We start from the raw sequence: 27,067 nt of genomic DNA on the forward strand, positions 1-27,067 counted from the left end.
GGTCCAGCACCATCAGTGAAGGGCTGGAGAGTGTGCGGAAGGGTACCCAGTGTTTGCAGGACTGCAAGTAGCTATAAGCAAAAGCAGCTTTGCTATATTATTGTCATGTAGTGTTTAGAAGAATAGAATTTTTAAAAAAATTATTGCCTTATAATAAAAATAGCAGTTGACATGAAAATACCAGTCGGACTGACATTCAACCAAGGACCATGTATGGATATAACCTAGAACCTCCACTCAGATGTAGCCTGTGGTAGCTCAGTAACCAATTGGTTTCCCAAAGTGAGGGGAACAGGGTCTATTTCTAACAGGAACTCAATGACTGGCTCTTTGGTCTCCCCACCCCCGAAGGGAGGAGCAGTCCTGTTAGGCCACAGAGGAGGGCTTTGCAGCCAGTCCTGAAGATACCTGATAAAACAGGATCAGATGAATGGGGAGGAGGTCCCCCCTATCAGTGGACTTGGAAAGGGGCACGGTGGAGATGAGGGAGGGAGGGAGGGACTGGGAGGGAATGAGGGATCGGGACACGGCTGGGATACAGAGTTAATAAAATGTAACTGATAAAAAAAAAAAAAAAAAAGAAAAGAAAAAAAGAAAATACCAGTTGGTGTGAAGATTGCCTTGGTATGTTAGGCTCCAGGTGCTCCTTTAATGAACTATCACAAACCAGTGACTTAAAACAACAGCCACACAGATGAAGGGTGTAGCTTAGTGGTGAAGTGCTTGCCTGGCCTAGGTGAGGTTCCCAGCAGCACAAAAACAAACACAGAAACAGGAGGAGTTGAACTTTCATAGTTTCCTGGTTCAGGAAGCAGCAAATTCAAAATCTGGCAATGGCAGAGCTACTCTTTTCCTGGAGGCTTCTCTCAGGGAGAATTTGCCCTTTTTCACCTTTTGATGCTATACATTCCTTGGCTTGTGGCTGTACCTCTTATGGCTTCTCCTGGCTATATTGCTCCTTCCTAAGGGTTAGCGCTCTCCTCCATGTCAACAGATTTTGGTGGCATCTGTGGTCCCCAGTCCACTATTGGATTAGTTCCTTTTTTCAGGCTCCTTAATAAAATCACATCTCTTTACCATAGAAGACAGCATTCCCAAGTTCCAGGGAGGCTGGTGTGATTGTTAATTGTTGTGCCATCATCTTTTAGCTGCCCTATTTGTTATGCATTCACTCTTCATTGAACCCCGTTCCCTTATCTTATTGTTTAAAGAATTCTACCTTTTCCTTATTTATTATGTTAGAAAGTCTTCCCACGTAACCCATTACAAGAGGAAATTAATCAAGACAAAAGCAAATGATTATCTTTATAAATGCTGAAAAGACAGTTGAAGAATCTTTAATAGCTATTTCTGACTAAATTAAAACTCCAGAATCATAAAACAATATGGTTCAAAATTACCACCCTCTGTCAGACTAGCCGTCATTGCGAGGTGTCATCATTTTCCAGTGTTCTGGCCCTGCACCCAGATTTTAGAGTACTGAGTAGAAAAGACAGGTACCACTGAGATGCCTCCCACCGAAATAAGTGCAAGCTTCATTCCAGGCTGCTTTCTGAAGATCAGGGTGGGGTAAATGCAAAGCTGGAGAGAGTCCTCTGCCCCCAAGCCCACCTGTCTTACCAAGAAATCAGCTTCTAGAGGATGAGGAGACAGCTGACCCCAGTCTCACGCCATGTTTATTGGAGAACCGAGGCAGTAACTAGGTTTCCAGGCTCCTGGGCCCGAGCTGCAGCTGGTGCTCACCACTTCAGGCTTCTCCTTCAACCTTTCAGTCCTCTTCTGGCTTTTTATGCACAATACTCTAGAGGGTATGGTATCTGACCAAAAGGAGCATTTCAGATATGCACATATGTATATGATTAAATGCATATTTAAGCATGAATATACACACATGGACATACACATGTGTGTGCATAAGAAAAGATGTTATAATGATTGCCCTATGAGTCATAGCAAGCGTTGTGACAAACTGAGTAAGAAAATACTATAATATTTTTAGGTGTTGTGGTAAGCTAGGGAGGCTGATGCTGCTGGGCTCTGGGTGCTAGGAATTATTTTTATAGGAAGAAGTGGGAAGGGTGGTGAAAAAATATTCAGGAAGTAGCAGGAGTGTATCCATCCTTCCTATAGTACAGATTGGAAGCGCCTGGAAAAGTAGTCTGAGCTCAAATCACAGTGAGGCTTGACCGCTTATTTGATGGTCTTTGAAATTTAGTCTGCGTGGGTTTAACAATAGATTAAAGATAGGGGGAGTTCACTTGTTCAGTTAAGAATGGCAGGAAGGTATTGGGAAGAAGATCTAGGTTAGGCTGGCAACAAAATGATTTTGAATGTGGTGACCTTAAAACCCCTGTGGATAGCACACCTGGAATAATTTTTTGTTTTGTAAAATTAAATATGTAAGGTAAAAGGTCAGGGTTAGAGACCTGAGACACGTTGATGTGATTGTCAAGTAGAAAAGGGAGACAGACAGGAGAGCAGGACTGACAAGAAGGGGCTTAGAGTTACCGCTTACACAGTCACCTAGCCTGCATCTAATCACCCAGAACCTCAGTTACTCTTTACACCAGCACGGAGTAGCTCCCCATAGAGGCTTCTCCAATCACGATAGCAGTTCAATTCCCCTGCCTTGTGCTCTCCTCACAACTGCCATCTTAGCTGAACTTTCAAAGCCTTTACTTCCTGCATTTCTCCAGACCATGAATAGTGAGCTCGTACCTCTGTGATGCTTCTGCATGTGCCTGCTTCCAGCCCTTCCTTCTGCCTGCTGCCCCACGTGATCTGCTGGTCCTTTCTTCTCTGCTTATCCAGTTCTTACCATCCTTTGCAGTTCTCCCTGGACTCTTTCATACCCTGCATACTGAGTGGTACTTAGCCAAGTCACTTGAACCCCCCACGGATGAGACATTAGCTGCTGTGTGTTGCTGTTTTGCTTTTATCTTAGGAACGCTGAATGATAAATACAGCTATCTATTGTGAAGTCGTCATCTTGAGGTAAGCACTAGCCAGTAGACAGTGATGTTCTTACTCAGAATGATGGGACTGGTGTTCACTTTCCTCCTGAAGGAGAAAAGCACAGTCATTTTCTTTAGTGTATAAAGTCCGGTCTTGGCCCCAGAGCTAAGTGAAGCAGCTGTTTAGAAGTTGGATTGCAAAACTACTAGCAGAAAAGCCTGTGAATGTCTAGAGACGTTCGAGTGTGGCTCTTACATGGTGATGACACATGCGTTCTGTTCTCTTTCCAGCTATTCTGTCATTGGTTTTATTGACAAAAATAAAGATACTTTATTTCAAGATTTCAAGCGTCTCATGTATAACAGGTACGATTGTTTATTACCTTTGCCTTAAGGTTTTTGACATACATTGCATATATATGATACTTTTATATGACAGTTCAAAGAGTTTTTAGCATACTTTTCTGCTTTGTTATACTTAATGAATGAAAATATTTATGACTTCAAAATTATAAAATCTGTAGATTTGGGGCAGGAGCCACTATCAGTAAGATTTGTATTGCTTCTCCTTGGGTTGTCTCTGTGTCTGTGTTCTCTGCCACCAGCCTTCTGGCACACTGTACCATTGTACTCAGCAGTCCCCAAGCCGAGCCAGAGGTGACAGGTGTGAGGTGGCCTCTGGTCCACCTAAACCTGTTACATACTCAGAGTCCCACTGCAGGTTCTCTACGCCAGGTATAAGCCACCCTGCTGTCGGACCAACGCCTGACATGACTGAGCCTTGGTCCTGACTGGGCAAGAGAATTTCCTCACAGACTACCTAAAGACAAAAGGCTATACAGAACAAAAACAGGCAAAGGATAGAACTCTAAACCCGGTATAGAGAGAAGGCTCAGGAAGATGAAAGAGGCTTCTTGGCCATCATTCTGTAGATGAAAGAGAGCTCTGCTCACTCATTTAAGTCTAAGTAGTTCCTCAACAGAATACAAAATTATATTATATCCTTTTGAGCCACATATCCTCCTGTGCCTGAGATACAGCTGGGAATACAGTTTAGAAACCACTTTTTTCTAATAATCAGTATATAACTTTCAGAAAAAGTAGGTGAAACATTAAGAGTGGAGGCTCAGGTATTAAAAGTAGGATGGCCAGGAGGAACCCTTATTAAAGGCAGCATCCAGCAGACCTGTATGCAATGGGGGAGGGAAGCACACTGCTGTGTGGGGGAAGAGCAGTTCAGGCAGAGAGAACAGCTGGTCCAAAGCCCCCAGTGAGGAACCAACTTGAGGTTATTGAGGGCAGGAAGGACAGCAAAGGCTGTTGGCTAAAAACGGAGTGAGAGATGGGAAAATGGTAAGGAGTGAATTTTGAGAGGTGGGCAGGACCAGAATCCTAGTCTGTGAGCCAACAGAAGGATCAAAGCCTGAAGAGGGAGGGGAAACCGTTAGAAAGCATGATCTGGTGTGATTTGTACTGAAGAGATCACTAACATCACTGTAAAAAACACAGTCACGGCCAAGAGTGCAACTAGGGAGACCAGCTGAGGCTGGCTTAGCAGTGACAAGGTGGAAAAGGGTCAGACTGCATAACATTCAGAAAGGAGGTTGAGCTGTGAGCTGATGGACAGCCAGAACCCAGACATGATGCTGGAGCCTAATGTGGAAAGACAAGCCATGTTGGGAATGTGGAAGTCTGAAGTGCTTACTGCACCCCAGCGGAAATAACAAACAGGCTACTGTGGAATTGCATCTGCATCTCCAGAAAGGCAGGGCTAGAGACACCTACTCATGGCGTCAGGATGTGGGCTGTATTCAAGACCATGAGACTGGAAGAGTGAGTAGATTAAAAAAAAAAAAAGTAACAGTAATGGAGAGAAGAGGGTAAAAATAATCGATCCCTAAATGGTCCAGCATTTAGCCAAAGCAAAACCTGACAAAGAAAAACTGAGGGCACTCTACAAAATAAAAAGAAAGCAAGAAATCCAGTGTTACAGAAGCCCAGTGGGGCATGGAGGTACTTAAACAAATAAATGAATAGTTTTAAGCGGGGCGTAAAATAGCAGTTAAGAACACTTGCTACTCTTGCAAAGAGCACAGACAGACATCACAACTGCCTACAACTCCAATTCCAAGGGATTTGACACCCTCTCTGGACCTACACAAGTGTGCACGAATTTGATGTGCATATGTTCATGCACCGACACGTGAAATAAGTCTCTTTTAAAACGGCAGTAAACTGTATCAAATAGAAAACAGGAATGGTGCCAAGATTAACCAACCCTGTTTGCTCATGGAACAAGCCATGGAACTCTTGAAACCACTGATTTCTGGGCAGTGGTCAAGACAAAGGTCTGATTGATGCAGACTTGAGAGAGAATAGAAAATGAAAAGATGGACAAAAGATGTTTAAATGATTCTCTCAAGACATTGTGCTCTAAAATGGCTTGTCTGTAAATTCTGAAGCCATCAAGAATGAGGAGGAAGCTGTCAGTAGTAGAAATTTACAGACATCAGAATAGGAAAGTGAGTCCATGCAAGAGTTGGGAGAAGGCAAAAGTGACTTTCAGAAAAGAAATTCAATGTTCAGTTTATCGGGTAATATGCACCCAGCTGAGAAACAAATGGCAATCTAGCATTTCTCTAGAAAATGTTAAACTGGAAAAATAACCATTTGGCTAGTGATGATGTCATAGTGTGTTGTCAAGCTTGTGTCTAAAAAGGAACACAAAACAGTGTTTGTGACATTTGCGCATTTATCATGGCCCAGAAAATAAGCTGACAGAGCAGTACCTTTCAGTGGTGGACTAACATAGCCCAGGATCACGGGCCCCAGGTAGAAATGAAGTAACACACGGATGCATTTCTGGAAATACCGAGTAGTCACATAGAGTGCACTACTTGCATTGGTATGACAGGTTGTTTTCTATCGGAAAAACCTGCTCAGGAAGCCAAACAGCAGTGAACACTCGCTTACTAATTGACAATGAAAAATATTACCCATAAAGCCAGCTTGCTGTGTGCTTGGTAAGCATGGAGTTAGAACAAAGGAACTTAGATAAAACCAACAGTTAATGGTACTGGGCTGGGGTGAGATGCATCCATTTTATCATCTTCTAAGCCGTAAAAAGATTAAACGTCGCTCACTGCTGCTTACCCCATGTCTTTGTAATGGGGAAGACCTTGTAGTGAGATGCACTTAGATGAGGCACCTTCACCTGTGAGCACTTCTTGATGTTTCTGTGGCTGACCAGCCTCCCAAAATCTGAAGGCATCTTTTTTTTTTTTTTTTTTTTTTTGTATATGTTGATGTGACTCTTGGAACTTTAGTCTTTAGAGCCCCAAATTGCACATGCACACAGGAGTGGTGTGTGTGCTCACTTCTGTGCACACAGGTCTGTCTGGAAATGGAAGAATGGAGCAGGTGGGTGGCCTGAACTTTTGCTCATCCTCCTGTTGCTCACATCCGCCTTACCCTTTATAGATGCTGGCTTTCTGGCCTTGTTTCTCCTTTTAAAAATAAATAAATAAGTAGAGGTTCTAAGGGCTGGAGGGCTGGCTGCGCTTTCAGAGGACCAGAGTCCAGTTCTCAGCACCCATATCAGGCAGCACACACTGCCTGTAACTCCAGTTCTAGAGGATCTGACACTGTCTTCTGGCCTCTACTGGCCATGTAACACACACACACACATTCATATTAATAAAAGTAAATCTAAAAGAGAAAATAAAAATATCCAGGTGTTTAAGATATCTTTTAAATAATCTGTTTTGATAATATTTTATGCATGACTACTGGCCTGAGAATTCTCTTCTGTCTGGATTTTTTATATGAACTTTAATATGATATATAACCATATTTTAAGTCTTCCTCCTTCCCTCCACTTACATTATATGAGAACAGTATCCAGTCACAACCAACATCACTGTTGGGAGAGAGGGGAAGAATTGGGGTTAGAAACTGCGTGGATCCAGACAACAGTGATCCTCGGTCTTCTGGCACGTGTAAGCATTCTCCAAGTGTGCACAGCACAGCTTCTCACTGCCCGAAAAGCCTGCTTGGAAGGTGTGGGAACCCCATACAGCGGAAGTAAAGGGCTATCACTTGAATTGCTTCCCTGCTAAAGGAAAGAAGGGGGAAAACGGTGTGTTTATGTGCTCATTCTGTATAAGGGCGTGACTGGAAATGATGGAAGAGAGCTGCATAGCAATAAGCCTATTCACAAATCAAAGAGTTTCACATTGGCTTTCTGGTTCTGTTGGGTAGCTGGTCCTACATGGTGGTGGCAGTCAGAAGTGTTACCCTCTCTGGACTCGCAGACCCAGACAACTCCCCTCCTCACTTCTTTGCTTTGGCATCAGACTTTCCTCCATTTCACAGTGATTGTTTTGAGAAAGTGTGAAACAGAAATTCACAACATACTTTGGGGAACCAACTCAGTTTCCCACAAGGTAAAGAAAAGTGGACATACTAATGGAGAAACAATTAGCTGTGAATGCCTATGTTAATTATTGTCATATTCTAACCCCAAATTTGTAAGAAAAAACAATTCTGACAAGAAAAAAGTTCCCCCAATGAAGCAGCATTTCCAGTCCCAGTTACATTAAAGTGCAAAGCACCCTAAATGAAATGGAAGAAAATCACATATTTTCACATAAAATGTCCTACACACATTTTATGTGAAAATATGTCCACAGAGTCATAAGTCCACAAGTAACAAACCTGTGGTTTCAACATGGAATTGGCCTGCAGTAAAGTTTTAGATTTAGGTCACAGTAGCCCTAGTCTGACAGCAGTATAGTGCTGGGACCACTAGCACTGCCTGTGAAGGTGCTCATAAATCCAGCTCTAGAGGATGGCTTTGCCAGGAGATTGGATCCAAACACTTACGTTTATGTCCCTAGTCAGGTATTTATTACCTAGTAGATGTTTTCACTTTCCTATTGTAAGCCATGACATGAGAACCATTTTCCTGCCAGAGACTTCATTTTTAAGCCATTACAAAGTCTGTATTATATAGATATATGCGTGTATATTTATGTAAAATAAAATACATATGTATGTGTGTATTCTAAGAGCCACATTATCGACGCAAGAGATCTACATGGTAATTTAGTGGATGTCACTTTAAAGAAATTTAAAGAATATATTTAAAGTGCTACAGTTTGGAAATTTTCTGTGGTGCAGTATTAGTCATCGTATAATCATAGTTTTCTGGATGCAACAGTTTTTCCACTTAGGTTTCATGAATTCCATCTGCAGTGCACTGTGATTCCTGGGCCACAGATTAACAGGACTGTTTGAGCCTTTTTAGTCACCTTATTTAAACGCATCATTTGATTTTTTTTTCTGTGTTTCTCAGTTCAAATCCTGTGCTGAAGAATATGTGGCCCGAAGGCAAACTGAGCATTACAGAGGTGACCAAGAGGCCTCTGACTGCTGCCACCTTATTTAAGAATTCTATGATTGCTCTCGTAGACAACCTTGCTTCAAAGGTAATTATTTCCTAAATGTCCTTTATAATTCTTAGATTCCCTCTTAGCATACATTAACATACATCTTGGAGAACATGTGTATAGTTTACCTTTTTAGATGATTATCTTTAATTAACTTGAACAGTATAAACTCAAAGTGAACAATAGAATTCTTATTTCTGCTTAAAAAAAAAAAACTTTACTAAAATAGTTGTTTATATCCCAGATGATTTTCTTTCTTAAATTCAAACTTTTTATTCTACTGTTAAGGTCAAGGGGAAACTGCCATTGTGGTTTTAACTACATGTATGATATACCATGCCAGGCAAATTTTACTGAATCTGTGCTGGAAAGCAAGGCATAGCCAGAGAGGGGAGGGGGTAAATGTGGAAACAGTTGAATGTAACTGTAGTCACGAGCCATCCATGTGCTGTGCTTGAACAGCAAATTGCCAGATAGTATCCTCCCGTTGCTTTAAGTGGTTGAACTTCACGAATGATTAATGACAGTTATTTCTAATTTTTTTCTGTTGCTTTGACTGTAATGTCTGGTAACCTGAATCTGGTTATTTTTCCATTTTATTTTTAAATATTGGTTTTATTTTTCTCTTCCTTAAAGAACAGATTTCTACTCCTAAATGCTGCTGTTGACAGGTTTGATAAATTAGCAGCATTCTGGGACTTGTTATTTTTAGCTCCTTTGTATCTTTCTCTTCTGGTAATTTTATTGTGTTTTCTTCTTTGTTGTTATCTTTTTTAAGATCTATTTTCCTTTCAAAAAAATTAATTTACATCTCTACTTCACCACGGTTATATTAAACAAATGTCACAAGTGCACATCTATCCAGTAGCTTTCTGTTTCTTCCCATCACCATTCCTTAGCCGCAACTGAGAGCAAATAAGCACAGTCCATCCTTCTGTATAATTAAATTTCCAGAAAGACAGATGAAGGGCATACAGGCTACAATGCCATCCACAGCCCTGACCCTCCCATCACTACTTCCCTCCATGTCATCTTTAACCTGCTGCATCCAAAAAGAAGAAAGTGAACCTAGAAGGAAGGCATGCAACACAGGAAAGAGCTAACTGCTTTGTGGAGGATGTCTACTCAGTTAACTAGTAAAAGAATCATTGTTTCATTAATTTATGTGTATAGTCTCAGGAAGATCTCAACCTTAAAGCCTGCTTAGGCCGCACAGCAAGTTCCAGGCCAGACTTGGCTACATAGTAACAAAACTCCCATAATGAGTTGGGTGGTCGCCTCTCTTCCCACCCCCACACGGCGGACAGGTGCTGTGGACCACGGTTTTATAGACTGTGCCTGTGAAACCATCAGACCAGGAAACCATGAAAACAAATTCCAGCCTTCTCTAATAGATCAAAACAACCCTGTACCCAGGGAGTAGGAAATTTGTATTCAAGTTTAAATGGGATACTTTGCAAGAATTGACCACATGCTGGATCACAATAAGGCAACTATTTTCATACATTCTCCATCCTCAAAGCAAGTTATTTAAATGTGTTTGAAAACTCAAAAAATTAAATGCTTTCCTAACTAATTCACAGATTTAAGAGGGTATCATAATGAAATTATAGAATATTTGGGACTGTTTGACAAAGACTTTGTCAATAATTGTAGGATACTATTAAATGAGCCATTTGTCACACCTTTATAAAGCAACAAAGATACCTGAAAGTAGGAAATTCAACTCAGTGAACCAAAAGAGAAATTCAAAAGAAACCTGAAAAGAGAAGAAAATAATTTCAGTAGCTGAAATTAACCATAATGGAGAAAAATTTTAAAAACCTAGTAAATAGACAAAACCTCTAATAAAATAGACTTAAAATGTAAAAAAAAAAAAAAAAAACTCAGAATGATAATGAAAGGCTGTTATACCCTCTGATACTAGGGGTGAGAGTGTTATGAATAACTGGCTGTTAACACATTTTAACATTTAGTTTGCTAGAAACATGTTAAAATTGATTCAAGATGAAATAGAAAGTCAGAGTAAAACAGTAAAGGGATTGTGAATCACTAATCGGAGATCTACTGTCCGCCAACTCCACCAAGAGCATCAGGTCTGATGGTTTCAGAGGCACAGCCTATAAAACCGTGGTCCACAGCACCTGTCCGCCGTGTGGGGGTGGGAAGAGAGGCGACCACCCAACTCATTAGGGGAGTTTTGTTACAATATAAGGTTAATGTAAGAACACAGACAAAAGATCTTAAAAGTATGTATAAAATTGCTTTTCCTGGTAGCATGGCAAATACAGTGCCCACTAAAGATCCCTGAAACAAGTATTAAGTAAACTTTTGAAAAATCAACGTTCTGGTTGCAACAAGGAGCTAGTAAAATAAAGAGACATGTAAACCAGGGGCTGTGTAAACAGAAATCAACTGAGTGGAAGCACAGCCTGAAAGCTGCCTTTTCACCTGTTAGGCTGTTGAGATATCTAGGTTTGAGGAGTACTTAGTCAGCATTCCGTCTATGTCCTTGAACTGAAATCTTGGCCCAGATTAGAGTGAGAATTAATCTACACACACAGAGAGAGAGGCCTACAAAGACTTACAGCCCCGAAAGACCACATGTAGCATGGACTAGAAATAGCCCTCCATTGTCAGTGAGGAAACTGCCTATCTCACTCTCTGACGCTTAGCCAGAGGTGTCAGGTGTTGGAAGGCTATGAGTCTTTAAGAATATGTAATTATAAGCCAGCTTTAATGAGATTTGCAGCCCACATTCACATTACCTGAGTAAGCTTAAAAAGCTTCAACCCAGCAGCTTAGTTTAAGGAAGTCTGGGTCTTGTATTAACCCAAGCTTCTGAAAAAATAGAAGGCAAACACAATTATTGTCTTAAGAAAATCAATAGGAGCTCACTGTGAAGAGTGACTGCAGGGGGTGAGAGGGGCGGTATCCTGGAGAGATGGCTCAGAGATTTAGAGCATTTGTTGCTTTTCCAGAGGACTCTGGTTCAATTCCCAGTACCCACATGGTGGCTCACAATCATGGGCAATTCCAGTTCTAAAGAAACTGACACTCTCTTCTGGCCCCTATGGGAACCAGGCACACAGGCAGTACACATGTGTACATTCAGGCAAAACACTCATAATACATAAAATAAGTAAATTTTGTAAATGAAATTTTTTTTAAAAGTGACTTTAAGAAGATGACAATGCAGCCATTCCTGATGAGATCTGATAGACTAGGATCAGAAGGAAGAAGAGGAAGACCTCCCCTATCAGCAGACTTGGGGAGGGGCATGCGTGGAGAAGGGGGAGGGAATGTGGGATTAGGAGGGAAGGAGGGAAGGATTTATGGGGGTATACAAAGTAAATAAAGTGTAATTAATAAAAATTAAAAATAAAGAAGTAAAATAAAACAAGAACAAAAAGATGTCATGTGCTAAAGTCAGAATAAAAGGCAGGCCCAGATGAAAACTCCTGATATTAGAGCAACCACAAATAGAATCTACAACTGGGGAACTGGTTCAAGCATGAGGACCTTAGTTCAGAGCCAACACTCATGTAAAAGTGGAGTGGTGATACATCTCTGTAACCCAGTGCTGGGGAGCAGAGACAGACAGATCGCAGGGCTCACAGCCATCCTCACAGCCATACCCGCTTGCACACACACACACCAAAATATAAAATGTTTAATGGAACTCAAGGGAAGGGCCTGGAAATATGAGAAAGAACAAGTAACTAAACAAGTTACAGAAATAAAGCTGAACAAAAGTAATAGTGAAAATAAAAGAATTTTCTAAATATCTAGAATGACACTTAAAGCTATAAAATATTAAGAAACATGGAGACAATGCAAACAGCAAGCATGCATGTACTCAGACACACAGAAGGGGAGGAACACAGAGCAACTCTTGAAGAATTGTACCCAACAAGTCTAAGATCCCACAGGCCAGGCGAGCCGGGGAGCCGGGGAGCCGAGCAGACCCCAAGTTGGGAAAGTTAAAGCAGATCTGACACACAGTGTAGTGCAGAGCATCAGAGACGAAGCGACTCGTGGTTTGCTTTTGTTGTGCGGGGCCAGGGTCTTACTGTGTGGCCCGGGCTGTCTTGTAGCCCTCTGCAGCTGAGAATAATCTGGAACTCCTGCTCCTCCTGTCTCCAGCTCCCAAGTGCGGGGATTACGTGTGAGTACCACCACACCTGTTTCAAAAACAAGTCTCTTAGAAGCAGCCAGAGAAAAGATAGATTAGCTTCCAATGAATAATAATCAGGCAGAGTGAAAAAGACCAAAATTCAATACCCAGAGAATGCATTATCTGCGAACAAAGACGGAATGCAAACTCTTTCTGAAACAGAGAAGCTGAGTGTTCACCAACATTAGATGCTCACTATCAACACTGGAGATCTGTACCAAGATCCAGAAACAGCCTTGCAGCCGCACTGCTTCTTAGGCTTGTTGGCTTCTGATCTGCGCCAGAAATGTCCTTACTACTTTATAGCAGTGTGTGGAGGAGGCCTGACCCTTTGCCCCATGTTTCCTCTGCTTCTGTCAGGGCTCACTGGAAGCCAGTGAGCACCACCTAGTCCATTTCCAAGAAGTGGACCTCCATGAGAAGCTTCTCCACAGTGTTTCAGGTGTAATGCCTTCTCCCTTCACCTTGAATCCATGACCTAGATAGCTTTTAAATGCAAATAATAGGTCTTTTCTGTACAGTTTGATAGTTCTACAAAATGCTACCAACAGATGGTCAATAAGTTATGAAATTATTTTGAATATGCTTTGATGACAGTGTGCAAAGCAGATCAAATAGATGTATACTTAAATGCATTATCTTCTAGCTAAAATGCATGCACCATTCAGCATTCCTTTACAAATTATATTTTTCACATAAAACCTAGGAAGACAGGTTAAGAAAATGAGATGGCTATGAACTCTGGCAGCTTAGCCTTTATACAACACTGAATTTGTCAAATTTAGGATAGCTTAGGCTGAGTCAGTCTTGGTATTTATAAGTGAGAGAGGATGTGGCGTTTATAAACTGAGACAGGATGCTGATTAAATATAGAGAAAGTATTTCCACTAGCTTCCATATTCAATGTCTTACATCACTAACAGGCTGAAGGGACTTCCCCACTTGTTGGTTGGTTAGTGTATTGTTAGTTCTGCTTCCTGGATGCCATTTCTTATCTGTTCAGTAAAGTCTCAGTACTGCCTCAGGTGATGCCTTGCAGTGTCCACATCACTGTGTGTGTATTCAGTTCAAAGTATTTTTTAATTCACCTATAACTTTGACCTCAAAGTCACTGAGAAGTATGTTTCAAGCATGAAGGTTTCCTAATTATCTCTCTTTCTCTTGATGCCTAACTTCATCATTTCACCAGGGGACATCCTCAGTATGATTCCTGTCCTCAGAAATTTGTTAAACTGTCCTTATGGGTATGTTTTGTTTGTATTTAAAGATAGCTTATATTCAGTATTCTGTGCAAGTCCCAGTGGGTCAAGGTTGGCTATCATACTAATGTCAACTTTACAGCATCCTTACCAATCTCTGTGTTGGGTTGCAAGGTGAGTTAAAAACCATATTGACTACTCATGTATCTCATGTACTTTCAGTCTTTGCTTTAAATATTTTGTGTTCCTTCAAGTTAGAACTATCATGTTTCTGTTGATTGAGACACTCGTCTGTTTGAAGCATCCCTTTCTTTCTTCATTGTTATTTTTAAGTCTGCCTTCTGTGAATAATACAATTATGCAAGCATCTGTTTGACTAGTGTTTGTTTGGTTTCCTTTAGTTCTTAAAGATTTCTTTATTTCATTGTCTCTTTGTATGTACCTGAATATATGTATGTGTATATATGTATGTATGTATGCACTGCAGAGTACCCATCAGAAGCAATGTAATTAGGGAAGATTTATTTGGGCTCATTGTATTTGAAGAGTCAGTTTCTCTTGGTGGGAAAGGCTTGGTACTACAGAAAAGTTCTCATGGAGAGCCAGAAGAAAGGAGAAAAGATGAATGCTGATACTCAGATGTCTCTTTTTTCCTTTTATTCTATTCAGACCTCCAGCCAATATGATGGTACTGCCCACGCTCCAGCCAGGTGTTACCATAGTCCTCTGCAGAACTGTAATCCTTACTGTTAATTCTTTGCAGAACTGTCCCTATAGGCACACACGGAAGTGTGCTACATTAGTATCCTACGTGATTGTAAGTGTAGCTGAGCTGACAGAAAAAAGGAAATAATCACAGTAGTTACTAGCAAAGATCACTAAAATACAGGTATGCCAATTCTCTGTAGTGCTGCACCAGCATCAGAACATGCAGACAGATCTAAAAGCACTTTGATATTTATTGTGCTTGGTACCACTTGTCTTGGTTTATTTGCCAAGCAGTAAGACCTTCTGTGCCAAAAGACTCACCCAAAATCTTAACTTAATAATGACCACTTCTCCTTCTCCATGTCACTAAATCTATTTAAAGTTTATCATGAGCCCTTTCAAGAGTAAGCTATAAATTCTCCATTTGAAAACTATTACAAATTTTACCAACTATGGATGCTTTTAAAGGTGGGATTCTGCTTTAAAATCTTCTGCTTAAATATACAAAAATATTTTAAATTATAAATGTTGGTATTACAGGATCTGATCGTATTACCAGTGTTTGTTTGTCTGTTTTTTGAGACAGGGTATCACCATCTAGTTTTGGCTGGCCTGAAACTGGCTATGAAGACCAGGTTGTCCACAAACTCATAGAGAGCTTCTGCCTCCTAAGTGCTGGGATTAAAGGCAGGGGCCTCAAGCCTATCATCAGTTATCTCTTGATGCATAACAAATTACTCTGAAATATAGTGCTTAAGAAAACCACAACTTATTATTCCTCATGATTCAGTAAGTTGGCTCGACAGTTCTGCTGGGCTCAACAAGCAAAGATCAGGAAGCTGGGGATAGGCAATCTAAGATGATCTCACTCAAATGGCATGACTAGATGGTTGGGCACCTTACTCATGCAGTGTTCGGCTTCTTTACATGCTAATAAAGTGCCTCTCATGGACACCTCTCCAGATGTTCCTTAGTGTCACTTCTCCTGTATTGTATTGGTAAAGCAAGTCACAAAGCCAGATTCAGAGACTCTGACCTCTTAATGGTACCTGCTGCAAATATCATGGTCATGTTTTTCACTCTCCCAAAGGTGTCAAGACTAAAATAAAGACAGGTGTGCTAGACAAAATAATGGCCCTACCTAGTAGCACCAACCTGATACCTGCTAGGTATCTTGCAATTTAATTCCCTTCTGACACCGCTGGCCAAAGTTGCCATCAGTTTCAACGAGTTAAAGGGCAAAGTTCCTAGTAAGATTGATGTTGATTTCAAATGCTATCTTCAAGTGAGGTCTCCGGCACATACTTTTGTATGACTTGGATACAATTTTTGGAGTTTCCTTGGCCTTTCTTTACAGTTAAAAATTTGTTAGGATGATTTACAGAACTGTAGAAATGTTATCCCTATGATAACAGTTTTATTATGAAAGATACAAACAGCCAGATGAAAAGATAAACAGGCTGGCAAAGGATGGAAGTAAGGTCCAAAGCACTGTGGCTTTCTCTCTCCAAGGAGTAAGTAAGGTTGGACCATTCACCTAATACAGCAGTATGTCCTCCAAGCCCGAGAGTTGAGTTTTTAATTAGGGTTTCATTGTACAGGCATGACTGATTAAATCATTGACTGCATAACTTGCTCTCTGTGCCTTTTATTATGCCGTATTTACTTTTTTGTTGTTATTCCATAAATTCCCCCAAGGATCTCTGTGGCCTAACTTAGAAACCCATGTAACTGTGTCGCACAGAAAGGTGAAATTAAGAACTTATTAGCAATCCTTAAAGTTACGGATTATGCAAAAACATCTGGGTGGGTTCAGTGTATAATCACTGAGCCCTTTGGTAAGGAAAGGGAGACAAAAGAGTCAGAAGCAGAGCGCTGATCTGAGGAGACCCAGCTGGCCACTGCTGTATGTGAGATGGAGTCAGGCCTCATTGTTCTTACAGAATGACTGATATAACAACTTGAAAAGGGGCAAGTTTTATTTTGACTCTTGGCTTCAGTCCATTATGCCAAGAAGAGCATGGCGGAGCAGAGCTGTTCAGTCACAGAGGCCAGGAGGTACAGTGCGAGTGGTTGCCTCCTCTCCCTTTATTCCAGACAAGCCCCAGCCCTAGGGTTGTGCTGCTCACATCTCCCCTTTGTTAATCTCCACCTGAGCTCCCTCACAGAGAGTGAAGAAGTGCACTTCACGAATCTCCTAGACGCATCTCGGTCCAAGCAAGTTAACCGTCACCCCAGAAAATGTAAACAGGCTGTCTCCAAGGTCCCCTGAAAGTAATCATTCTATAACCCACAGACTTCAGCCACTGAAACCCATTTCAGACTTTTAACCTCCACAGCTGTGAGATAATAAAATTATATTTTTTTAAGCCATTAAATTTGTCGTCATCTCCTGTAGCAACAATAGGAAACTAATACAGCAGGATTTGCAAAGGGGAAGAAAACAATTTTACTTCAACGGTGTAGGGAGCATGATAAATGTGTATTTATAGTTTCATTTTAGGTATTGAAAATTTATTCTTTTAAGTGCATTCTTCAAAAATATCCCACTTCTTAAATCATTTTCTACCCATTGCCATCTCAACCGCTCCACAGTGCTCAAAACTGCCGAATGTCACTGCATGGACTCTGTCCTAATTAGCGTGCATCTGTGTGTCTGATGGATAATGCATTCAGAGAAAAGAAAGGCACTCACTATTATTATAAGTAGGATATATTTGACCTCTTCAGTTCATCCAGTGATAATTTATTCATTATTCCCAGGGCACAAGGATCTATGCCAAATGTGGCTTTATATTTAACAGGGAGTTGATATCTAAGGCCTGGTACATGTTACTGGTATAGAGGAGAGAATTTTCCTGGGGATTTTTCATAGAATCACTAATGCTTACAGATGGCTTTGTAATGTTTTTGTTACCCATAAAGTTTAATCTCTTTCAAAAGCACGAACTAATGCAACAAGAGCAATGACAAAAACACTATAACGGCAATGGCCGACACTTAGGGAGCTGTACTCCAGACCTGACCTTAATCTGTCACGTTCTCTATTACAGTTGATCTTTACCACAGCTGCTGTGTTCTCTTCTTTCGAGTTATTCCTTCAGTTATTTGTAAATATACAGAACTCAGTGTTTACACATCTTAATTATTTGCTCCTTAGCTTCAACTCCTTTCTACTAATTCTAATGAGTCTTAAACAGTAATATCTAAACCAGTAGTTACATGAGAACTACTATGAACTGAGGCAGAAAGGAAGAATGCTTCGTTTGCAGGTATATACCCAGGTGATCAGAGGCACCGAACTTAATTTGACACAAATGATGCTAATGACAAGCTAGCATCTCTTATGTGGGTCTAAGTGAGTTCTGTCATTGCTTATTTATTTCTTTAGGAACCCTACTATGTACGTTGCATCAAACCCAATGATAAGAAGTCCCCACAGATATTTGATGATGAGCGCTGCCGCCATCAGGTGGAGTACCTTGGACTGCTGGAGAATGTGAGAGTGCGCCGGGCAGGGTTTGCCTTCCGCCAGACCTATGAGAAGTTTCTTCACAGGTAAGGGTAGAGTACGCAGCAGAAGGCAACAGCACTCACATTGATGATGTACATCAGCCTATATTTAGCCATCGGCAAGCATCTATTAAGTGAACAGAAAAGTCAAGGAACTGCATATACGAGAAACTTTTCCCCAGAATCTGCACAGCCCCTGAGTTTGTAGCTTATAGACCATAGAAGAAAGTTCAGGCATTTGGATGCCAATGTGAAGAACATGGATTTAGAGTCTTATCTAGGACGCTATTGTAGGACTTACTTCCCTGCTTGTTCTTAAGCCGAAGTTTCACTTCTTTGACCTTATTTCTGCATCTATAAAATGAATATTAAAACTTCATTGAATGGTTGTTGTGAGAATGAAGTAAAAGTCCAAGTCCCTTGCACAGCATAGACCCTCAGTACTGCTATCACTACTGACAGGGTAATGATCATCATCACAATAAGTTAAGCACGGAGGCTGTGATGTTAGCCTAACGGGTTTCAATCTTGGATTTACCACTTTCTAGTTGTATGACTCTTTTCATGACTCAATTTCCTTGTGTGTGAAATGACAATGAAGCAGTAACTACATTGAAGGGTGCTGGATGACTTGGATGAAGGACACGAGGCACTTAGAGCAGCACCTAGCTGTAGGAGTCACTGAGTGTGAGATAGTGCTGCTATTGATTTAGGGCTGGTAGTGACAGTGACTCTTGGCAACTAGGAGTTAGGAAAATGTTTTCAATTTCATCAGTTTAATCGTTTTAAAGTGTTTAAATGTTTCCGACGTTCTGGACTGTAGATTTTACACACACACAAAAAAGAGAGTATATAAATGCATAAAACTTAAACCAGGGTCTGGAAAGGTGGCTCGGTGGTAAAGAGCACTTCCTAGTCCTCCAGGGGACCTAAGTTCTATTCCTAGCATCTACATGGGTATGATGGTTTGAATAAGAATGGCCCCCATCGTCTCATATATTTGAATGCTGACAGTGGTACTACTTGAAAGGATTAGGAGGTGTGGCCTTGCTGAGGTAGGTGCGGCCTTGTTAGAGGAAGTATGTCACTAGGGCTGGTGATCTTTGAGGTTTCAAAAGCCCATCCCAGGCCCTGTGTCTTTCCTCCTGCTGCACGTGAATCCAGATAGAGAATTCTCCGCTACTTCTCCAGCAGCATGTCCACTTGTGTACAAGCCCCAATTAAATGATTTCTTTTTTAAGAATTGTTGTGGCCATGGTGTCTCTTCACAGCAGTAGAACCCTGACTAAGACAGTGAATTAGCACACAACTGTACTAGGATTTATTTTGTGTGCCTGGCTCTTTAAAGGATCCCCAGTTGACCCTATTGCCCTTCTTTCTTGGTTGTCCTCTTGGACTTCTAGGAACAGGAGAGAATTTAAAAAGCTAGCAAAGGAAGCACTATTCCTAATTGTCTGAGAAGGCAACAGATTGATTTACAAAGTAGTTGTACAAGTTTACATTCCCGCCAGCAATGGAGGAGGGTTCCCCTTTCTCCACATCCTCTCCAACATGTATTGTCATTTGAGTTTTTTGGTCTTAGCCATTCTGATGGTGTAAGATGAAATCTCAGGATCATTTTGATTTGCATCTCCCTAATGACTAAGGACATTGAGCATTTCTTTAAGTGTTTCTCTGCCATTCTATATTCCTCTACAGAGAATTCTCTGTTTAGCTCTGTAACCCATTCCATTGGATACTGTTTAGCTAAGTATCCAAGTGAGTTCCCTAGTAATGGGAACAGGGACTGTCTCTGACATGAACTTAGTGGCTGGCTCTTTGACCATCTCCCCCTGAGGGGGAAGCAGCCTTGCCAGGCCACAGAGGAGGACAATGCAGCCAGTCCTGATGATACCTGATAAGCTAGGGTCAGATGGAAGGGGCAGAGAACCTCCCCTATCAGTGGACTTGGAGAGGGGCAGGGAGGAGATGAGGGAGGGAGGGTGGGATTGGGAGGAAATGATGGAGGGGGCTACAGCTGGGATACAAAGTGAATAAAGTGTAATTAATATAAAAAATAAATTTAAAAAAAAGCCAGCAGAGGCTGAGAGAAAGGATTGGTAGGCTCCAGCTGGCAAAAGAGCAGGGTCAGAGATGACAGTTGGTGCAGGACGAAGAAAGATTGAGTAGAGATAGAGAAGACAACTGTGCAGAAAGAAAGAGCAGGGCTAGAGAAAAGAAGAGATTAAGCACAGTGAAAATAGAGACAATTGAAAGTGAATTGGGCTAGCAGAGTGAGAAGAGAAGCCAGTTGATGATAATTGAACCAGGAGAAGCTGAGCTGAACAGATAGGCTAGAGCAGTTGTAGTACTGGGAAAACTGGGAGAAGGCACTGTTGGAGAACTGAGGGAGGAACGGTTGGAAGAAACATTTGAAGGGGCCAGGCTAAAAACTGGGAGGAATGGTTGGGAGAAACATTTGAAGGGGTTGGACTGGAAACTGGGAGTAGAGCTAGCTGGGAGTTAAGAGAACTGGTTACAATGTTTAAGAAAAGGAGACAGCATTAAAAGAAACATAGGTCATAGGTCAAGCTACAGCTAGAGGTCTTGGATATCAAAAAATGCCCAGTGCTTTAATTATGGGAAATGTGGTCATTTACAACAAAATTGTGAGCAAGGCATCTCTAAAGGCAATGTTTTTTCTAAATATAAGAGTGAAAGAAGGCCTAAGCTTCCAGGGGTATGCAGGCAGTGTGGCAAGGGTTGCCACCAGGCAAATAGATCCAAGACAGATATCCAGGGCAATTTCTTGCCATTGGGAAATGAAATGGGGACCTGGCTTGAAAAAGCACAAGCCATTTGCCTCTTGTCAGCGAGGAAATAACAAGCAGGCAGAGAAACTTCAACTAAGTATTGTAGATCTAATGCATGCTATTGCAGGCAGTGCTGCTCTAGACTTGGCCATAGATAAACATCTTACACCATCCACAAAAATTAAATGTTATAAATAACTTCTGGATTTATGGTTCTTTGCCCTCAGGGACAATAGGAATGGTCTTAGGAAGGAACAATTTGACTGCTCCTTCATTGTACATCCAGGAATTATAGATGAAGATTTCTAAGGAGAAATTAAAATAATGGCTTATGTAAAAGCAGATTTAACAGAGGTGATAGGATTGCTCAGCTGTTGATATGTCCCTATATCAAAGGCAAAGCTCCTCCAATAGAAAGATCAGGAAGGTTTGGAAGTACAGGAAAATGAGTATTTTGGCAAACAGTTGTTAATGATAAGAGGCAAAAAGTAAAGTTGCAAGTGAATGACACTGAAGGAGAAGGTTTGGTGGATACAAAAACTGATGTAACTATCATTTCACAAAAATCTTGGAATTCAAAATGGCCACTTCAAAAGGTTTATACTCCATTTCTAGGAATTGGATAGTTATCTCAGATAAAACAAAGGATGCAATAGGTTAAATGTGTAGGACCAGAATGTTAAATCAGAAAGTCAAGGCCTTATGTGACTCACGTAGCCATAAATTTATGAGGACAACATTTATTACAGTAGTGGGGAACTCATGTTTCTGGAGAAGTTATTGAAAAACATCCAGAACAACCAAAGACTGTCCAGGTTGTCTAAAAATGGGACACAATGGGGATTGAATTTCTAAATTCATTGTGGGGATGGGGCACTGCTGAAATTATACCAATGGCCCTACCTTAAAAATGGTTGACTAACAAGCCTGTGTGGCTAGAGCTGAGGCCCGTAACCAAGCAAAAATCCCAGGCTCCTGAGTGGCTGGTACAAGAGCAGCTAAAGGCTCAACCTATGGAGGGGTCTACCAGCCCGTGGAATTTCCCTGCATATGTTTTTTAAAAAAGAAATTGGAGCTGGGCCTGGTGGCTTTAATCCCAGTACTTGGGGAGGCAGACAGGCAGACTGATGTGAGCTCGAGGCCATCCTGGTTTACAAAGAAAGTCCAGAACAGCCAAGGCTACACAGAGTAACCCTGCCTCAAAACAAACAAGCAAACAAACAGAAATTGAAGAATGTTAACAGATTTGAGAGCTGTGAATAGAGTAATCTAAACAATGAGTCTGTTTCAGCCTGGAATTCCTTTACCTTCTTTATTACTTAATGCATGGCCTCTGATAGTACTTGACTTAAAAGACTGCTTTTTTACTATCCTGCAAGAGCAGGATGAGGAAAAAAAATGCCTTCACAGTGCTTACATATAATGATGCTCAAACTGCAGAAAGGTATCAGTGGAACGTTCTTCCACAGGAATATTAAATAGTCCAATTCCATGTCAATATTTTGTGCAATAACTGCTAGAAATAATTTGTAGGCAATTTCCTCAATCCGTTATTTACCATTATATGGATGATATTTTGATGGCTGATTCTGATGCTGATACTTTAGAGAAAATTTTTGTGAAACACAACAAAAAAAAATGCTTTGTTGGGGTTTTCAGATTGCTTCTGAAAAACCACAGAAAGGATATTCTATCCACTAGGTTTTAAAATAAGTCAGCAAAAAATTCAACAACAGAAGGTACAGATCAGAGAGATCAGTGGGAGTTGATTGGCTATGCTCTCCCATTGGATTAACTACTCAAGAGTTAAGTCATTTGTTTTAAACATTACAAGGAGATTCAGACTTGACAATCAAAACATCTAACAAAGGAAGCAGAGAAAAAGTTAACTTTGGCAGAAAAGATGCTGCAAGATGCATATGTGGACTGATAGATCCAAAACTGGACTGTATTTTGGTAATTTTGCCTTCAACTCATTCTCCTACTGAGCTCATTATGCAAAGGGACAATAATATTTTAGAATGGATCTTCTTAGCACACAGACTAAGTAAAAATATTAAAGACATATAGAAAAGGTTTCTGATTTAATTATAAAAGAAAAATAAGACTACATCAATTACCAGGAATAGACCCAGGAGAGATCATAACGCCTTATACTGATGCCAAGATTATTTCACTACGGGTAATCAATGAAGACTGGCAAAGAGCTGGTAGCAACTCACAACCTCCTGTAATTCCAGCTCCAGGGATCCAACACCCTCTTCAGGGCTCAGCACCTGAGCACACATAGCATACTCACAGGCACACATAAGCATAAATATAAATAACAAGTAAAAATAAATTTAAAAAACTTAAACCAGAACATTGTAATGTTTCATGTCAGAGGAGCCTCTAAGGAGATCGCAGTTCCAGGATCTATACAAGTATACAAAGGTCAAAAGAGAGCAGGTCAGACAGAAAATAGCCAGCAAAATGCATAATGAGTGTGGCACTTTAAGAATCACATGATCACCAGGCATGGTGGCACATGCCTGTGATCCTACACTTGGGGAGGCAGAGGCAGGCAGATCTCTGTGAGTTCAAGGCCAGCCTGATCTACAAAGCAAGTCCAGGACAGCCAAGGCTACACAGAGAAACCCTGTCTCAAAAAAAAAAAAAAAAAAATTACATGATCAGTATAGATTAAAGATGCTAAGTGTCTGGCATGGTATGAGATAGCAAAAAATAGACAGGGCCTGGTTTGTATTGAACTTTGTAATTAGACCAAAGCATTGGGATGTTTAAATTAGTAAGTTTTACGCATGATATGTTTAATATGGAAATTAGTTTTAAGCATATAATATGTCCTATATATATTATCACCATGGTGACCACATGTCCAAAAAACAAATAGATGTTTAGAAAGTCTCCTACTGCAGAAAAGATAGCTTGCCAATAGTGTCTTCAGCAGAGCGTTACTGTAGACATATGGGTAGTGGACATGTTCAGGAGGCATTTGCAGCTAGATGACAAGGCTGGCTTGTGCATGAAAGGCTATGATGAGTCAGAAATAGAACAGATGTGTGGTCAGGAGAGGCTACAAAATGTGCATAGATGGAGATAATTAAAAACAGGGGAAATCCCATGCACATGACAGAGGGGTTTAAAGGTAGTAAAAGCATCCTTAAGGTGGCAAGACAGGCTAGAATCACAAACTTGAGTGGAAGGTACAGCAGCCTGAGATGGAACAAAGGCATTTTGCCTGTGACAGTGGGATGCAGCCAGAAGACATGTCAGATGCAGGAAGGCTCGAAGCTTCACTGGCAACAAAGATGCAGTTGTTCTATCTATTTCTGCTTCCCCAGTGACATGTGAGGCACGATCCTGAGTAAGAGTGAGAACCAGGAGACATGGCGGAGGACAGTAGAGGCAGAGTGAGAAAGAACACTTCTTTTAGCGCAGTGGTCCTCAACCTTCCTAAAGCTGTGACCCTTTAACACAGCTCCTCATGTTGTGGTGACCCCTACCAGAAAAATATTTTTGTTGCTACTCATAACTAATTTTGCTACTGTTTGTAATGTAAATGTCTATATGCATGCTATCTGGTATGTGACCCCTGGTAAAGGGTCATTCGACCGCCCCGAGGGGCCTCGACCACAGGTTGAAAACTGCTGTTTTCGAGAGAGGAGATCTGAGTTTGTTCCGTAGGCTTGCCTTCAGAGAGAAAGGGGGCCTGTTAGAAATATGAGATGATAAGCATAAGAAACCACCAGCACTGACATGTCTTCTCCACAGCACTAGTATTGAGCCGTGTGTGTGCAAGGGAGATCGCACCAAAGAGATTGTTCTTGGCTGGAATGAATAAAACTTTATAGAACAGTGGCCTGAAAAACTGGAGCTCATTTTTATAGTAATAAAAAAAAAATATGCTTAAAACTGATCCACCGTTCCTGTTGAAACCACACGGATCTATCGGCTGTGTGAAAGGCATGTTTTTGCTAGCAGAGGTGTGTTCGGACAGCGTCCAGTTCTTTCATTAGAAATCGTTATGGTTCACCATTATCACATGGAAAATTTGTCAGTTACATTGTTCTCCTGTACAGAAAGCCAGAAGAAATTAAATAGTGAGCATCGTGGGAGCAGTGACCCTTTGAGGGGCTGTGCGGGGAATGTGTTGCCCTGAGATGCAATGGAAGCCGTGAGAGTGGCTGAAGGAGCCAGTAAGCACGCATGGCGTGAAGGGAAAAGGCATTCTTCCACTAGCGACCTGTACCTACCCTTTGTCTCCTCTTGGACTTTTTAGCTTTCAACCCAGAAGGGATTTGTGTGTTCATTTGAGGCATGGAAAAAAATACTGCTCACTAGAATGTGTTTTCCAATATTTGTATAAAACAGAAAGATTACAAAGAACATACAAGAGACTGAAGAGATGGATGAGGGGTAAAGTATTTGCCATGCACATGTGAGGCCTTTCATAAGCACACATAGAAAAGAGGCTACAGTGCTCGCATCTTTAACCCCAGCTGAGAAGGAGTCCAAAAAAAGGTAGATCCCAGGGGCTCAATATCCAGGTAGTCTAGATGAAAATGGCAAGCCTCGGGTTCGGTAAGAGAGATCCTGTCTCAAAAAATTAGCGAGGGATAGAGGGTGACACCCCGTGTTGACCTTTGGCCTACATGTACACACACACATACACATATACATATATGCATGCACACATACCCCAACCTTATTCCCACAAACCTAGAAATTTCCAATATGCTAGTCTTAGTGGCTCAAGATTAAATACCTCATTCCTACCCTATACATCCTCAAATAGTAAAAAACATGTATGTGTATGTGCTGGTTAATTTTTATTGTCAACTTGATACAATCTAGAGTTATCTGGGAAGAAGGAACCTCAGTTGAGGAATTATCAGATCAAACTGTCCTATTGTCACATCTATTCCTTCATGGTTCTTGCTTCCAGGTTCCTGGCCTGAGTCTTTGCTCTAAGTCCCCTCAGTGATGGACTGTGACCTGTAATTATAAACTGAAATAAACCCTTTCCTCTGCTAAATTGCTTTTGTCCATGGCATTTGTCACGTTGACAGAAAACAAACTAAACAATTTTAAAATAGCAGATGCACAGCCAAGATAGGAAGTAAAAAAGAGGGATTCTCGGTGAACCTTAAAGATGTGTCTTACTCCTAAATATCATATGAAGATGCAGAGGCAACGCTCGTCTTCATTATAAGCAAAGATGATCTAGTGAAGCTTGAGCCGCCTTTTAAAAAGCCATCCTAGGCTTGGCATGGAAATGTGTATTTGTTATCCCAGCATTGGGAGGCAGCAGCATCAGGATTGTTCTTACCTGGACTATATAATGAATTAGAGACCAGCCTGAGCTACATAAGAAGGCCGAGAAAGAGAGAATGAGAATGAACAAATGAATGAATTCTAACTGGTTCAGGGTAGCAACATGGCTAGGAAGTTAGCATAATACAAGTAGCCACATCTCCAGCTGCTGTAAGGAAAGCCAGGCCATCTAAGATGGACACACACACACGCACACACAAGAATAGGAAAGAAGCACTCCAGCTGCTGTAAGGAAAGCCAGGCCATCTAAGGTGGATACACACACACGCACACACACAGGAAAGAAGCACTATTAAAACAAACTGAAGAAATTCCCAAATATGGAAGAGATTAAGGATATTTAAATTTTTCAAGAGAATTATGACAATAGTCATTGGATTTTTTTGTAATTTTTTATTTAACTTTTATTAATTACACTTTATTCATTTTGTATCCCCCCATAAGCCCCTCCCTCCTCCCTTCCTGGTCCCACCCTCCCCGCCCCTTTCTGCATGCATGCCCCTCCCCAAGTCCACTGATAGGGGAGGTCCTCCTCTCCTTTCTGATCTTAGTCTATCAGTTCTCATCAGAAGTGGCTGCATTGTCAGTGTAACAATAGTCATTGGATTTTTAAGATGCTTTGTTCTGTGTACCAGGCACATTTTAGAAAGCATTTTATATGTTTGTTCTAACTTATTGAAACTGGCAGCCATGGGAATAGTATCTTACTTCATTCTGTACAGATGAGGAGACAAAGGGACCAAAAACATTGTCTTTAACAAATTGTGCTGGGGAAACTTGATATCCAATTATAGGAGACTGTGTCCCATCCTATAACAGATCAATTCAAAATAGACCAAAGACCTTCATATAAGAACCAAACTTTGAAATTAGGCAAAACACTACAAGATCTAAGGCTAAGGAGATGGCTTATTGATAAAATGAAAACTGAATTTGG

At 41.0% G+C, this 27,067-nt stretch overlaps 1 protein-coding gene across 2 annotated transcripts in view; it reads left to right on the forward strand.

Annotated features, from left to right (window-relative positions):
• Positions 1–27,067, forward strand: part of Myo1d (myosin ID) — a 301,477-nt gene that overhangs the window by 116,489 nt on the left and 157,921 nt on the right. For both annotated transcript variants that reach the window (XM_060387163.1, XM_060387162.1), the window contains exons 13-15: positions 3,246–3,320; positions 8,311–8,443; positions 17,880–18,046. In XM_060387163.1, the coding sequence (XP_060243146.1) occupies positions 3,246–3,320; positions 8,311–8,443; positions 17,880–18,046 (375 nt within the window). The remainder of the gene's footprint in view (positions 1–3,245; positions 3,321–8,310; positions 8,444–17,879; positions 18,047–27,067) is intronic.

The sequence above is a fragment of the Meriones unguiculatus genome, chromosome 7 (genome assembly GCF_030254825.1).
Source record: "Meriones unguiculatus strain TT.TT164.6M chromosome 7, Bangor_MerUng_6.1, whole genome shotgun sequence".
Classification (NCBI taxonomy): Eukaryota; Metazoa; Chordata; class Mammalia; order Rodentia; family Muridae; genus Meriones; species Meriones unguiculatus.